At 36.5% G+C, this 12314-nt stretch overlaps 1 protein-coding gene across 3 annotated transcripts; it reads left to right on the forward strand.

The window, feature by feature from the left end:
* The first annotated feature begins 2538 nt into the window (after positions 1-2538).
* LOC127455999 (integrator complex subunit 14-like) lies at positions 2539-12235 on the forward strand. 3 transcript variants are annotated; one of them, XM_051724264.1, is made up of 12 exons: positions 2539-2618; positions 3157-3437; positions 3593-3700; positions 4817-4972; positions 5218-5336; positions 5443-5585; positions 5779-5871; positions 5969-6113; positions 6319-6452; positions 11189-11307; positions 11427-11492; positions 11647-12235. In XM_051724264.1, the coding sequence occupies exons 2-12, from the start codon at positions 3216-3218 to the stop codon at positions 11899-11901; spliced, it is 1560 nt and encodes a 519-aa protein (XP_051580224.1). In that variant the 5' UTR covers positions 2539-2618; positions 3157-3215; the 3' UTR covers positions 11902-12235. The 3 variants fall into 3 exon arrangements, with proteins under 3 accessions (XP_051580224.1, XP_051580223.1, XP_051580225.1); XM_051724263.1 differs by lacking the exon at positions 2539-2618 and adding an exon at positions 2779-2837; XM_051724265.1 differs by lacking the exon at positions 2539-2618 and adding an exon at positions 2866-2885.
* The last annotated feature ends 79 nt before the right edge of the window (positions 12236-12314 follow it).

Here is a 12314-nt window from a genome sequence, read left to right on the forward strand (position 1 = left end):
ATACCTAATACCTGAAGTCTTTTAATAAGAGGATTACATGTACCCTCTCCACACACTCTCATTATATCTTGAACCATTTTATCCCAGTTATTGTGCTCATTTACATTTCTTGAAGAACTGTGAAAAATTAATGCACAGGTCATTTGGCAATTTCAAAATTCTAATTAAAGCCTAAAATCTATGTAACTCTTGACTTCTTTTGATTTCTAAGTTTTTGTCCGTAGCATAGGCTTTTCCTTTAACTTTGAAGTTTTTGGACAAAGTTAGGACAAAGATCTCTTCTATATATATACACACAAAAATAAACAAACAGAAAAAAAATGTGACGGAAAAGAAAAAATAATAATGAGGTGCCAGTAATAAAAATGAATAAAGCCGCCTGCAATTTTTAACACACAAATTTAAAATCTCACCTTTTTACACATAGTGTGGACTAATTGCCAAAAATAGGTCTAATTTTTCTGAAAACCCCGCAATTAAAAATAAAAATTACAATTATTAATAAACAATATTGTATACGTTTACAATCTTATGATGAACAGAATTTTTTGTTGTTGTTGTTGTTGTCCTAACTTTGGTTCAGTTCACTCTTTATCCCTCCAAAAAGTCTTATTTTATTCCACTAGATGGCAGCAAGTACCAGAAAAATAATTCTTCTTCTATCAGTGTTACTTACATGGTTGTCTCAAACCCACTTTGGGTTGAGACAACCATTTAGAGGGCTGCACCAGTAGTGTAGTCGAAGGCATACGCCGTATGTCCACCTAAAATAAGTGATGATACGTATGGTCGCCAGAACAACGAGTAGGCTTTTGACCCGGAACTTTTTCAATCTAATAACACGATGCATGTTGTACTTTTTCTTCCAATATTATCAAATATCAACTGAGAGCAAATTCAGAGCAATAAAGCACATGCAATTGATATGATGTACAGCACATCACAAATATATACATACACACATCAAATAGGCTACATAATGTATTTTTGATTTATTTTTGATTTTTTTGTCACAACATAATTCCCATAGTTCCATTTATGTTATTCCATAGTTTTGATGACTTTACTATTATTCTAAAATGTGAAGAAAAAATACTGATAAAGAATGAGTAAGTGGCCCCAAACCTTTGAATGGCAGTGTATATTTCCGATGATCTGTCTACCATGCATTTCCTGTTGGACTGCATATTTTGTTCTGGACATCTAAGATATAACATTGGATTATTCACACAAGCAAGCTCCCAGACAAGTAAAAAAAATGGCTCATTTTGTAGAAAACGGCCTAAAATAAAAGCAGATATAATGTTTGTGGCTACTTGGGGCTTACAGCAGCAGTGTTTGTATTTGATGTCTTAGAGAAATCATATTTCACTTTGTGATTCTTTTAAAATCTGTGGTATTAGGGCAACAAAATAAACAGTGTAATTCCTGAGAATGGTATATGATCAGTTAAAACAGCCCCATTGGGGGGGGGCCTGGGTAGCTCAGCGAGTAAAGATGCTGACTACCACCCCTGGAGTCACAAGTTCAAATCAAGGGCGTGCTGAGTGACTCCAGCCAGGTCTCTTAAGCAACCAAATTGGCCCGGTTGCTAGGGAGGGTAGAGTCACATGGGGTAACCTCCTCATGGTCGCGATTAGGGGTTCTCACTCTCAATGGGGTGCGTGGTAAGTTGTGTGTGGATCGTGGAGTGTAGCATGAGCCTCCACATGCTGGGAGTCTCCACTGTGTCATGCACAGCGAGCCACGTGATAAGATGCATGGATTGACAGTCTCAGAAGCAGAGGCAACTGAGACTTGTCCTCTGCCACCCGGATTGAGGTAACCGCACCACCACAAGGACCTAGTAAGTAGTGGGAATTGGGCATTTTGGGGAGAAAAGGGGATCAAATTAGAAGAAAAAAAAAAGGAAAGAAAAACAGCCCCAGAGCAATAAATATATGCAATACACAGTCTATTTATATTTATCTAGCATGTCCTACCTCTTATGCCATTAAATTCCTTTGCACTATATAACAGATTTGTTATATATATATATATATATATATATATATATATATATATATATATATATATATATATATATATACACACACTACCGTTCAAAAGTTTGGGGTCACTTGCCTGAAATGTTTCTCATGATCTTAAAAACCTTTTGATCTGAAGGCGTATGATTAAATGTTTGAAATTAGTTTTGTAGACAAAAATATAATTGTGCCAACATTAATAAAAAAATGTTTTTAAAAAAGTTATTAAAATGGATGACTTGGACCGAATAATAATAATAATAATAATAAAGCAGCCAATAAGTGCCCAACATAGATGGGAACTCCTTCAATACTGTTTAAAAAGCATCCCAGAGTGATACCTCAAGAAGTTGGTTGAGAAAATGTCAAGAGTACATTTCTGCAAAATCTAGGCAAAGGGTGACTACTTTGAAGATGCTAAAATATAACACAGTCTTGATTTATTTTGGATTTTGTTTAGTCACAACATAATTCCCATAGTTCCATTTGTTATTCCATAGTTTTGATGACTTTACTTGTCACGACTTGTAGTAGTGACGATGATGAAGAGGTGAGAGGCGATGGATCTGTTTGCAGGCTTGAATGAAGACGGTAGTGAATCTTTCTTTCTCTCTCAAGATTTTCGATACAGTATTCAAGAAGCTTTATAGACATGACATTGCCAAAGCATAGGTACCATTATATATACACATGTATACACGATAAAAAAGGAAATATAGTAGGAACGAGTCAGTTATCTACTGTTTCCAGACGGTCAGCTTAGCACGGTGCACACTTGATAAAGAAGAAGGATTTTGTTTTCAACAATGGGTAAAACGTTAACGTTTTATTGAAACCGTCTACACACTGGTTATTCAGGTCAACTGGATGTTTTCGAAAATATCAAGGATCTATGTTTTTTTTACTCATTTCTAATGTTTTGACGTGCTTGTAGTCATATTTACAGTGCGAACAATTGCCAAAGTAACACTGATTATTTACTTTGCTCTGTAATACAAGCAGATAATAAAATGGATGTTTGTGTAATAATATCAAGCTCGGGAAAATATCCTGATTTGTGTTTTCAAATAACCATAACTTGCTATGTAAACCTGCTGTATAACACATGTGTCTGTTTTGTTTTTGACAGATATCTCGGGTGATTGTCCATAACTGTTTATCAAAGCGTGTTAAGCAGAGCTTGCCATCATGCCCACGGTGGTTCTTATGGACTCCTCGCTGTCCATGACGCGACCCGTGTCAGTGGAGGGCAACGAAGAGTTTCAGAGGAAGAACCTGGCAGTTCATGGACTGACCATGCTGTTTGAACACATGGCAACAAATTACAGACTGGAGTTCACTGCACTTGTCGCCTTCTCCTCCCTCTGGGAGCTTCTGGTGCCATTCACCAGAGACTACAATACACTACAGGTAAAAACCAGGCCTAATTGTCACACAGTCGGCAGTTCCATAAAACAAGTGCCAAAATGTCCAGCGCAGTGTGAATAAGTATGATATATGATATATTTTGTTTCTGAAAGTTGTTGGGGGTTATTTACTGTTCTCTCTCACTTAACGATTTGCAGGAGGCCTTGAACAACCTCGAAGACTACGATAAAACCTGTCTGGAGTCAGCACTACAAGGTGTTAGTAACATAGTACAGCAGGAGTGGGGAACGTCCTGCCCATGCCAGGTAACATATACAATACAGTACAATATGGATTTATTAATCCCTTTAGGCAAATCATAGGCACACATAGTGGAGCAGGCAAAAACAGGTAAAAGTAAAGACTTGATTAGATATGGTGGACTGTTGCATGGGAATAAGAATATATTATAGGAATACAATTTTCTATGAAAACACAGTGTTATGTACAATAAAATATATTATGAAATATACAATAATGTAAGTGCAATAACAACTGGCACAATTGTTAAACGGGAATAAATATTGGCTTCTTGAAAAATTACAGCGTTATGTACAATTAAATATATATTATGGAATGTGTAATATAATGTACTATATACAATATTGTAAGTTGAATAAGATATACAGTACATGTACTGTAACATTATATGAGAGAGAAAGAGAGAGCTGAATTTGTTTCTCTGACTGCATTTACAGTATATCAGTGTTCAAGGGATAGTACACCCAAAAATAAAACAATTCTTTCATTAACTCACCATTATGTCATCCCAGATGTGTATGACTTTCTTCTGCTGAACATAATCAAAGATGTTTAGAAGAATATTTCAACTCTGTTGGTCCTTTCAATACAAGTGTATGGTGACCAGACCTTTGAAGCTCCAAAAATCACAAAAAGGCAGCATAAAAGTAATCCATATGACTCTAGTGGTCAAATCCATGTCTTTAGAAGCAATATGAAAGGTGTGGTTGATAATCAATATTTTAGTCCTTTTATTTATTTAATTTTTTTTAAACTAAAAATCTCCTCTTTCACATCCTGAAAGTGAAAGTGGAAATTTATAGTAAAAAAGGATTTAAATATTGATCTATTTCTCACCCAAATGATTGCATCACTTACAAGACATAGATCACCACTGGAGTCTTATGGATGATTTTTATGCTGCCTTTATTTGATTGTTGGAGCTTCAATGTTCTGGTCACCATTCACTTGCATTATATGGACTGCAGAGCTGAGATATTCTTCTAAACATCTTTGTTTGTGTTCAGCAGAAGAAAGAAAGTCATACACATCTGGGATGGCATGAGAGTGAGTAAATGATGAGAGAATTTTAATTTTTGGGTGAACTATCCCTTTAATAGTGTACTTACGGTGGCCTGTAGGTGGTGCTGGTTACTGATGGTGCTCTGGGTATTGGCCGTGGTTCTTTGCGTCACTCGTTGCAAACACTGAAACAACGTGTGGAGGATAAGAAATTCCCACTGCCTTTCCCATTCCCTTCCATACTCTATGTCATGTGCATTGCCAATGCAGAGGAGGTACATCAATCTGTTTTCATCTTGTCTTTTTACATGTTTTAATTTGTGATTTATAATGATGAGCCATCTGACACAAGATATTTATTAAGGAAACTAACTAGATTGTAATCAAAGGATACTGTCATTACAGTGAACATACCAAAGTCATACAAGCATCTTACAGTATGTTGTTCATAATGGTATATATGACCTTTTTCCCTTTATGTGCTGTAATCTGTGTTGTGGTGTTTTTATGTCCCCTAAAGCTTCAAGCTACTGATGGTATGGATAACTTGGAGCAGTTGGTTAGTTTAAATGGTGGAAAGGGTCAGATATACACTATGGAGGGACCCCTCTGTCTTAAAAATATCCAGTCTATGTTTGGGTGAGTGATGTTGCTTTCAGTATAAACTGCCTTAAATACTCTCATGTATTTGATTAACAGGTTATTAAGAGTGATTAACAGGATCGCTGCTCTTGTGTCTTGGCAGTAAGCTGATTGACCAGGCATACTCTCCCTTCCATGCGGTGCTGCGTTGTGGGAACATGGCCTCTGATGTGCAGGTCTTTCCCAGGCCAGAACCTGTGCTGATAGATGAAGAGGTGGATCCCCTGCCCAAAACGGTTCAAACAGGTACTACCACAGAATTTTTTTTTTCTAAATAATCATGCTCTATTAAATATGAAAAATACCTTGCATCAAGATGTGCACTGAAACTTTGTTTCATAAAGCTAAGCAGCATCTGTATGTATTTTAGTTCATTGTACAAGTTTCCATTGTAAACATACATCCAAAGCTTGTGGTCATTGTTGTATTTTGTGTACAGACCTTGAGATTGTAGGCTTTATTGAGATTGGAGACATCTCCAGCCCTCCTGTTTTATCCAGACACTTGGTCCTGCCCATTTCTGTGACTAAAGGTTAGTGTTTTGCCCCATATTTGTTCATAAGTCATTTTTTCCCCCCACATTTTTAATGTTTAATACTCACACACAGGCATGTCCTTTTGATTGATAGAGGGGGATGAGATAGGTACAGGGGCCACTGATGAAACCGAGGAAGAACCCTCTACAAATCAGATGGCTGGCAAGAGTCCAAATTTCTGCGTTCTTCTACATGGCAGCCTAAAAGTAGAGGGCATGGTGGCACTTGTACAGCTGCAGTAAGAATGCCATAGGAAAATATTTCTCACCCTTTCATAAGCATTGTTGCACAGTTTCAAAATGTCTACGACGCATACATTTTACTGATATTGTATTCTTTTTAATGATGTGGTATTCTACTAGGTCAGATTTTACAAGAAGAATGGACAAGAAGAATGATTAATTACTCTAAAAAGAAAGTGTTCTCTGCCTCTGATTTATCAGGCCAGAGTGGTTTGGAATGCTTTATTCCCAGGCAGACAGTAAGAAGAAGTCCAATCTGATGATGTCACTCTTTGAGCTAGGTTTAGACCCTCTGCCCTGGTTGGGCAGAATGTCACAGCTTGGTCCTGCCTCAGGTAGGTTTTCACTTAGTATTGTTATACTGTATATCTCACTGCCACACATGCAAATCAAAATGAAAAAGGAAATGATTTAAGGCATAGTTCATCCAAAAATGAAAACAATCTTTGTTGTTTCAAACCCATATGACTTTCTTATGCAGAACACAAAAGGAGATGGTTTAATTAATATCATCTTTTCATTACAAAGGCTGTGGATAGTGCCGCTCTTTAAAGCTTAAAAAGCACTAAAAAACATCTTGTATGAACACGCGAGTCACTGTGAAAAGGCTGCTTTCATATCACTCATGAATGCGCAACAGACATCAAGAATTTCACTGAAAAATAACTTACATATCCGATTATTTCTCACCCAAAACTATTATATATCTCAGAAGTCTTGGAATATGACTACTTTAAATGGATAGTTCACCCAAAAATGAAACTTTTATTGTATGCAGATGATGTCATAATGTTTTTAACAGAAGTAGAAACTTCACTACCTGCAGTGTTAGAGGAGATAGATCTGTATGGAGCTTTTTCTGTATATAAATTAAACTTGAATAAGACAGAAGCTATGGAAATAGGGGACAAATTACAAAAGGGTTAGATTTTAAGTGGGATCGAACAGAAATAAGGTACTTGGGAGTGATAATTCCAAACAATTTAGCTAATTTGTATAATTGTAATTATGGCATATTAGAAAATACAATAAGACAAGATTTGAAATGGTAGAAAGTATTATCATTGTATTTATTAGAGAAAATTAGTACAATTAAAATGGATGTTCTCCCAAGATTCTTATTTTTGTTTCAAAATGTACCAGTATATATACATTTTAACAGTTTTAAAAATTGCCATAGTCTCTTTAGAAAGTTTAATTGGGATGAAGGGAAACCAAGAGTAAAACTTAAGATCTTAAAACAAAGTAATGGAATGGGTGGATTGGTGGATTTGGAGAATTACTATTATGCATCACAGGTTAAGCCAAATTTGAATTGGATGCATAATGATAACAATTCAAAGTGGAAGTTTATTGAGACTGGGTCAGTTGATGCAATTAGTACATTGATATTTAATGGGAAAAAGAAAAATTTGGATAATGTATTTTACTGTGTAGGTGAAACTTTTAAATGTTGGAGAAGAATTTGTAAAGTAATGAATATTAGAGATCAAAAGATGGTTTGCTTAAGAGAAATTGCACAAGATCCAGACTTTGCACCAAATAACTTAGATACATTTTTAAGGTTTGGGCTAGTAAAGGACTTGTAAGATTTTGTCAAATCTATGATGTAAAGGGAATACAGACATTTGAGAACATAGTACAAAAATATGCATTATCTAGAATATTTTATAGATGCATACAAATAAGAAGCTATTTGAAAGATTAAATAAAAATGAAAAAATTAGATGATATTCACCCCCCTTTCGCGGTACATGATTAAAGCAAGTAAAACTAACAAATTTGAAAATTTAATAGGACAAATATATAAAATATTTCAAGAAATTAATTATGAGACATTACATAGAATTAAAGTAAAATGGGAAATAGAATTAGATTAAAAAACATAACAGATGGGGACTGGAAACAAAGTTTTAATGAAGTATTTATAACTATGCTATTTCCATTTCTGGCAAGAATATGCTTGGAAAATGAACATTAGATATTTATAACACCAGAAATATCTAAATATAACCAGTTATCCTCAGGATGTGTGGTGAGCTCAAGGCTCATCATACACATATTTTTTACTCTTACAAAAAAAAAAAAAACGTATTCTGGACAGAAGTCATTCAGACAATAGAACAAACTTTTAAGAAATTAAACATAATAAAAGTTTAAAATACAGTTGTGCTCAAAAGTTTGCATACCCTGGAAGAAATTGTGAAATTTTGGCATTGATTTTGAAAATATGACTGATCATGCAACAAAAAAAAAAGGATAGTGAGCATATGAAGCCATTTATTATCACATAGTTGTTTGGCTCCTTTTTAAATCATAATGATAACAGAAATCACCCAAATGGCCCTGATCAAAAGTGTACATACCCTTGAATGTTTGGCCTTGTTACAGACACACAAGGTGACACACACAGGTTTAAATGGCAATTAAAGGTTAATTTCCCACACCTGTGTCTTTTTAAATGGCAATTAGTGTCTGTGTATAAATAGTCAATGAGTTTGTTAGCTCTCATGTGGATGCACTGAGCATGCTAGATACTGAGCCATGGGGAGCAGAAAAGAACTGTCAAAAGACCTGTGTAACAAGGTAATGGAACTTTATAAAGATGGCAAAGGATATAAAAAGATATCCAAAGCCTTGAAAATGCCAGTCAGTACTGTTCAATCACTTATTAATAAGTGGAGAATTTGGGGATCTCTTGATACCAAGCCAAGGTCAGGTAGACCAAGAAAGATATCAGCCACAACTGCCAAAAGAATTGTTCGGGATACAAAGAAAAACCCACAGGTAACCTCAGGAGAAATACAGGCTGCTCTGGAAAAAGACGGTATGGTTGTTTCAAGGAGCACAATACAACGATATTTGAACAAATATGAGCTGCATGGTCGAGTTGCCAGAAAGAAGCCTTTAATGTGCCAATGCCACAAAATACCCGGTTACAATATACCCGACAGCACCTTGACACATCTCACAGTTTCTGGCACACTGTAATTTGGAGTGGTGAGACCAAAATAGAGCTTTATGGTTACAACCATAAGCGCCATGTTTGGAGAGGGGTCAACAAGGCCTATAGTGAAAAGAATACCATCCCCACCGTGAAGTATGGTGGTGGCTCACTGATGTTTTGGGGGGGTGTGAGCTCTAAAGGCACAGGGAATCTTGTGAAAATTGATGGCAAGATGAATTCAGCGAGTTATCAGAAAATACTGGCAGACAGTTTGCATTCTTCTGCATGAAAGCTGCGCATGGGATGCTCTTGGACTTTCCAGCACGACAGTGACCCTAAGCACAAGGCCAAGTTGACCCTCCAGTGGTTGCAGCAGAAAAAGATGAAGGTTCTGGAGTGGCCAACACAGTCTCCTGACCTTAATATCATCAAGCCACTCTGGGGAGATCTCAAACATGCGGTTCATGCAAGACGACCAAAGACTTTGCATGACCTGGAGGCATTTTGCCAAGACGAATGGGCAGCCATACCACCTGCAAGAATTTGGGGCCTCATAGACAACTATTACAAAAGACTGCACACTGTCATTGATGCTAAAGGGGTCAATACACAGTATTAAGAACTAAGGGTATGCAGACTTTTGAACAGGGGTCATTTCATTTTTTTCTTTGTTGCCAAGTTTTGTTTTATGATTGTGCCATTCTGTTATAACCTACAGTTGAATATGAATCCCATAAAAAATAAAATAAATGTGTTTTGCCTGCTCACTCATGTTTTCTTTAAAAATGGTACATATATTACCAGTTCTCCTAGGGTATGCAAACTTTTGAGCACAACTGTATAGTTTTAGGTATATGTCCGACGGTTGTTAATAGAGATGAGCTGTATTTATTTAGAATATTGAGAATTACAGCACTAAAGCAATAACAACACTTTGGAGAAGACAAGAATCCCCTGTCTTAAAAGATAGATCGCTGGAGAGAGATATAAGGGCAGTCCAGACTGCCGGCAGGGAGAGGAGTGATGCGTTGGATGTGTGTGTTTATGTGGACATTTTGGTACATCACTGAAAAGTGCTATAAAAATAAAAGAACAGAGAAGGTGGAAATTCATTGGCTCCTGCTTCCTCAATTCTGGAGAGTCATGAACATGTTACAGCGGTCCACAAGCTTCATTGGTTTTGCTTTTATTTGAACATGCCAGCGTGCTTGCGTCACACGACAGGTGGCGTGAACTGAGTCCTGTCGTGGAGGCCCTTTGCAGAGCAACCGTAAGTAAACAATTATAGGAAAAGGACTTAAATATTGATCTATTTCTCACTCAAAGTGATTGTTTTGCTTAAGAAGACATTCATTAAACCACTGGAGTCTTATGGATTAATTTTATGCTGCCTTTATGTGATTTTTGGAGCTTTAAAGTGCTCATCATCCACTTGCATTGTATGGACGTACAGTTCTGAGATATTCTTCTAAAAATATTTGTGTTCAGCTGAAGAAAGTAAGACATACACATCTGGGATGGTATGAGGATGAGTAAATGATGAGAGAATTTTCATTTTTGGGTGAACTATCCCTTTAATGATACCTTTGGGTCCTTTTTTAAGCTTAAAGTTAGGCACTATTCACTGCCATTGTATTGAAAAGACGGGCCAAGATATTTTCATAAAAACATATTTAGTGTTCCGCATAAGAAAGTCAAATGGGTCCTGAACAACATGAGGGTGAGTAAATGATAACACATTTTTTTATTTTTGGGTGAACTATTCTTTTAATTATTATATTATGATCATATGCAGTATCATATTATTATAGTATTGTAATTTTTATGCAGTGTGTGCAAGTACATTTTTAAAACACTGAAATAAAAGAGATCAACCTGGATGATTCACTGTGTTCAGTAATATAGGTAAATACATTGGGATCAAGGATAACTGTTGCACCACACATTTGCATCATTAATTTTTTTTTTTCCTCTCACTGTTTGGTCCCTTCTGAGAGTAGAGGGCTTCTCAGACTTCATGCCCATAATAAAAAAAACTTTTGCTCGTTGTTTTGCATAAAGTTTTGCTTACTGGCCAACGGTAATTATCTATTCACTATGACTCTTTGTTTGGTTGACCTGTAGATGCAACTGAAAATCCCTATGGTGAAGATGACAGTAAAAGTCCTTTCCCCATACAGCCGAAACATAAGAGAAGCTATGCTCAGAATGTTACGGTCTGGATTAAAGCTAGTGGATTGCAGGTATTGACCTGAACATTACACCATATCTGACTAAAGAATAATGGTGATTAAGTGATTGTTAAATGACTGATTAAACATCAACATAATTAAAGTTGTATTAAATAATTAAATGCTCACAGACAGATGTACAGAAAATCCTCCGTAATGCAAGGAAGCTGCCAGAAAAAACACAAACCTTCTATAAGGTTAGTAATCAACATTTAAAAGTTTTGTGGATGTGTGGAATTTCTGCGGCACTAGTGTCGCCAAACGTAATGGCAAAAATAACTGTTTTCAAACGGGTTTCTCTAACCCTCCTTTATCCATTGGTTGTGGAATTTTGTATTTTCATAACTGAAGGAATTGAATCGACTTCGGAAGGCTGCTCTTGCCTTTGGCTTCTGGGAGCTTCTGAAGAGTGTTGCTGAACTGCTGGAGAGGGAGTGCACTCTGCTGCCTGACTCCGCCCACCCTGATGCTGCCTTTCAGCTCTCACACGCTGCACAGCAACTTAAACTGGCCAGTAGTGGAGACTCCAAGTATGCGGCCTTTGAACACAACATCACCCCCATGCTCACTGACTTCTCTGGGGGCGGAGGAGCTGAGAGAATGTAGGGGATCAGTGTACAATTTTCAGTGGACAACTATTTGATCTGCAAAAGACGAATGGACCTCTAAGAGTCCCTCAGTGCTTTTAAAGGTTTCTCAATAGGAAATGAGTTACTGCAGTCCTTCATACACACAAAATGTGGCATTTTCAATTTTAGTAATGTCACACCTCAGCAAAGCCAAGGATTAAGAGGAAAAGTTTGGGTTGCTGTTTTGGTGATAGAGATAGGGAACAATGAACTTTGTGACTTTGCACTCCATTCAAGGAAAGAAAGACCATTATTTTTTGAGTAAATAGCATTTTCTCACAGTGACCAAATTAATAAAAAATAAAATCCTATTCTTTTTGTCTACATGCATTGATTTGGATAACAAATGTCTGTTTAAATGTAAATAAAACCATGTATTACATGCTTTAG

This window comes from Myxocyprinus asiaticus, chromosome 18 (assembly GCF_019703515.2).
Source record: "Myxocyprinus asiaticus isolate MX2 ecotype Aquarium Trade chromosome 18, UBuf_Myxa_2, whole genome shotgun sequence".
Classification (NCBI taxonomy): domain Eukaryota; kingdom Metazoa; phylum Chordata; class Actinopteri; order Cypriniformes; family Catostomidae; genus Myxocyprinus; species Myxocyprinus asiaticus.

What these genes read in the sequence shown, in the direction of transcription:
- LOC127455999 (XM_051724264.1), top strand. Translation starts at nt 3,216, where the DNA reads ATGCCCACGGTGGTTCTTATGGACTCCTCGCTGTCCATGACGCGACCC. An exon ending in AATATCCAGTCTATGTTTGG is followed by an intron (nt 5,337 to 5,442) that starts GTGAGTGATGTT and finishes GTGTCTTGGCAG; the next exon opens with TAAGCTGATTGACCAGGCAT. An exon ending in GCCCAAAACGGTTCAAACAG is followed by an intron (nt 5,586 to 5,778) that starts GTACTACCACAG and finishes TTTTGTGTACAG; the next exon opens with ACCTTGAGATTGTAGGCTTT.